The sequence below is a fragment of the Etheostoma cragini genome, chromosome 5 (assembly GCF_013103735.1).
Source record: "Etheostoma cragini isolate CJK2018 chromosome 5, CSU_Ecrag_1.0, whole genome shotgun sequence".
NCBI classification, from domain to species: domain Eukaryota; kingdom Metazoa; phylum Chordata; class Actinopteri; order Perciformes; family Percidae; genus Etheostoma; species Etheostoma cragini.
This window is the reverse complement of record NC_048411.1, coordinates 13778390-13780779: the sequence shown is the minus strand read 5'-3', so window position 1 is coordinate 13780779 and position 2390 is coordinate 13778390. Positions and strand designations below refer to the sequence as shown.

Below are 2390 nucleotides of genomic sequence, written 5' to 3'. Positions count from 1 at the left end.
TTGGAAAAAGGCTGCAATGAAACAAAGAGTGAAAAATTTAAAGGGGTCTGAATACTTTCCGTACCCACTGTATCTGTTTTAATTACGAGTGTGTTTTTCATCCTCAGGCTGCTTCATGCATTCAACTCTGCAGGGATCCACTTTTCTTAAATGGCCGAGGTTAACTCTAGAGAACAGTGGTGTGTCTCTAATGTCCTCTGGCCTTTATGACGAGAGGGGAGAAGTCAGCAGCCAGATGAGTGGGAAGACTGTCTGACTGATCTCTCCTCTTCTGGAGCTTTGTTTGGATGACTTGAATTTCAAATGTTGAAATAGTTAGATGAAATATACAAAGGATATTGGAGGATACGTTTAAAGAGCTCATATTGAGTGTGTTATTTTACCCGTATGAGGACAGAGAAAGTGGGCCTGGGCATGCGTGGGCAGCTTTAGGCAGATGGAGGTTGTATAAGCCCTCTTGGCAGAGCGAGGGCCTACGTCCGTCTGTCTGTCTCTTTCTCTCTGTCTCTGTCATTTATTGAAAATAATCTGTAATGGATGATTATTTATAATCTACAAACAATCTACAATTTGTATGTCAAAAGTACCTACTTGTGAAGAAGGTAATTATTTAACAAGTGTAGATTTTTGAGTGTGTGCAGTCTCTTAAAATAAATTCTGACTGTGCTCAAGTTTTCTTTCCTTCTTACGCTTTTATTGTTCTGTCTAACACCATCTGACTAAATGGTACTGCAGACCAAGTGGTGCGCAGATTCTCCAACTATCGATTACTTTCTTATAAATTCAGTTGTATTTTTTTCAATTAAGCATTGTCATTTTCTTTGAAACTTTACAGCTAAACTGGTCATTAGAAAGCATGTTGAAACAAAAGTCCTGATCAGGGGCTCTCACGTATTAATGGCTGAGTAATTTTAGTCAGCCAGCATATGGATTGTGATTATAGGCAAACTTAAAAAATCCTTCTATGGCTGCAGTTTGGAGCCTCTCCCGTCTCATGCCCTCCCGCCATGCTGATATTGTATATAAATTGTATTTGCAGCAATGTTCCAGTTAAGTGTGAAAACAATATAGACTATACAATTAAAAATGAGTTTTGGAGAGAGTGTAACATGTTTATTTTTGTATTCTTGTTCTTGTGTGTGCAGGTCCTTGTTATCCCTTCTCAGGAATGCTGCCGTTAGTTGGCAGAAATGACTGCGTCGCAGATCCAGGTTTCATCAAATGTAGGCTACGTAAATATCAGGGAACACAATTCCAAAATGGCAAAATTGTTACTTAAACAATTTTTAACGTTTTTAAATTGCAACAAACTTGGTCACGAATCAACCCGTGACTCCATGTGGAAAATTATTCGCGTTTTCGTGTTTTTGACCCTCGGAATTTATCGTTGGACGCACCTCGGCATGAGACGAGACGGCATGACATGGGACGCTCCAGGCTGCAGCCATACTCGTCTCCCGAACGCCGCGAATCGCAGCAACCAGTAGATTTTATTTATTTATTTTTGCAGCGGTCGCCTCTACGTCACTTTGATCGTTGGTCTGATTGGTTGAAGGACTATCCAATTGCGTACAGTCGTTTGAACTATGCCTGTTGGTCACGCCTCTTGTGCAGAGTCTGGGCCCCAGACCAACGCCCAGACTGAAACCTATTGAGCTATCTATCTTCGTCTGGTTATAGCCAGACTAGAACATCTTTGAAGTTTATTGATTCTTTCTTCTCTACAAATTAGTAATTAAAGTGACAATCAGTACCCTCACTGTCAATGAAGTGTGCAGTTGTAGGTAATCACTGTGACCACTAGAGGGCAATCAACAACATGCTTTGGTGTCCATTGGTCATCTGTCAAGCTGCTGGACACACTAGCGCTTCCGGTGAGTTTCTTTCAAAATACAACGAATTCGTTGTTTGATATAGAGGTAATAGTTAATCTTCTAATCAACCTCGGTATTGTTGACTATGTACATAATGCCTATAATGCCATTTTACGTTCTGTATGACAAATCAAACTATAAGTAATTGTTCAGATGTCCAGTGTGCCTTGACGCAACATGCAGCATCAACCTTACAGGTTAGAAGTAACTGGTTGTATAATTTTACAGCGATGTGCAGTGTCCTTTATGTCCTCTCCCAATGGTAGACCCTAAATCAGATCTGTTAGAATGGTCGACATAGTCAAGTTTAGGTGTGGGGGTTGGTTACGGTAAGAACACCAAGGTAAGCCATCAGAGGCAGAAAAAGGTGGGCAACGCCCACGAGGCACCATCAATTCAGTACAATGCATGACGTCATATTTTTCCTCCGTAGAGATACCTGTGGGTACACGATCCGTCCTGCCTACACGATCCGTTCTGCGCATGCGCACGATGTTCACGCATGCGCATAAATAC

At 41.3% G+C, this 2390-nt stretch overlaps 1 protein-coding gene across 1 annotated transcript in view; it reads left to right on the top strand.

Moving 5' to 3' along the window:
• dimt1l (DIM1 dimethyladenosine transferase 1-like (S. cerevisiae)) overlaps positions 1 to 2390 on the top strand; it is a 25344-nt gene that overhangs the window by 3700 nt on the left and 19254 nt on the right. The window contains exon 12 of the mRNA XM_034872609.1: positions 108 to 477. Within this exon, the coding sequence (XP_034728500.1) occupies positions 108 to 150 (43 nt within the window). The 3' untranslated portion in view covers positions 151 to 477. The remainder of the gene's footprint in view (positions 1 to 107; positions 478 to 2390) is intronic.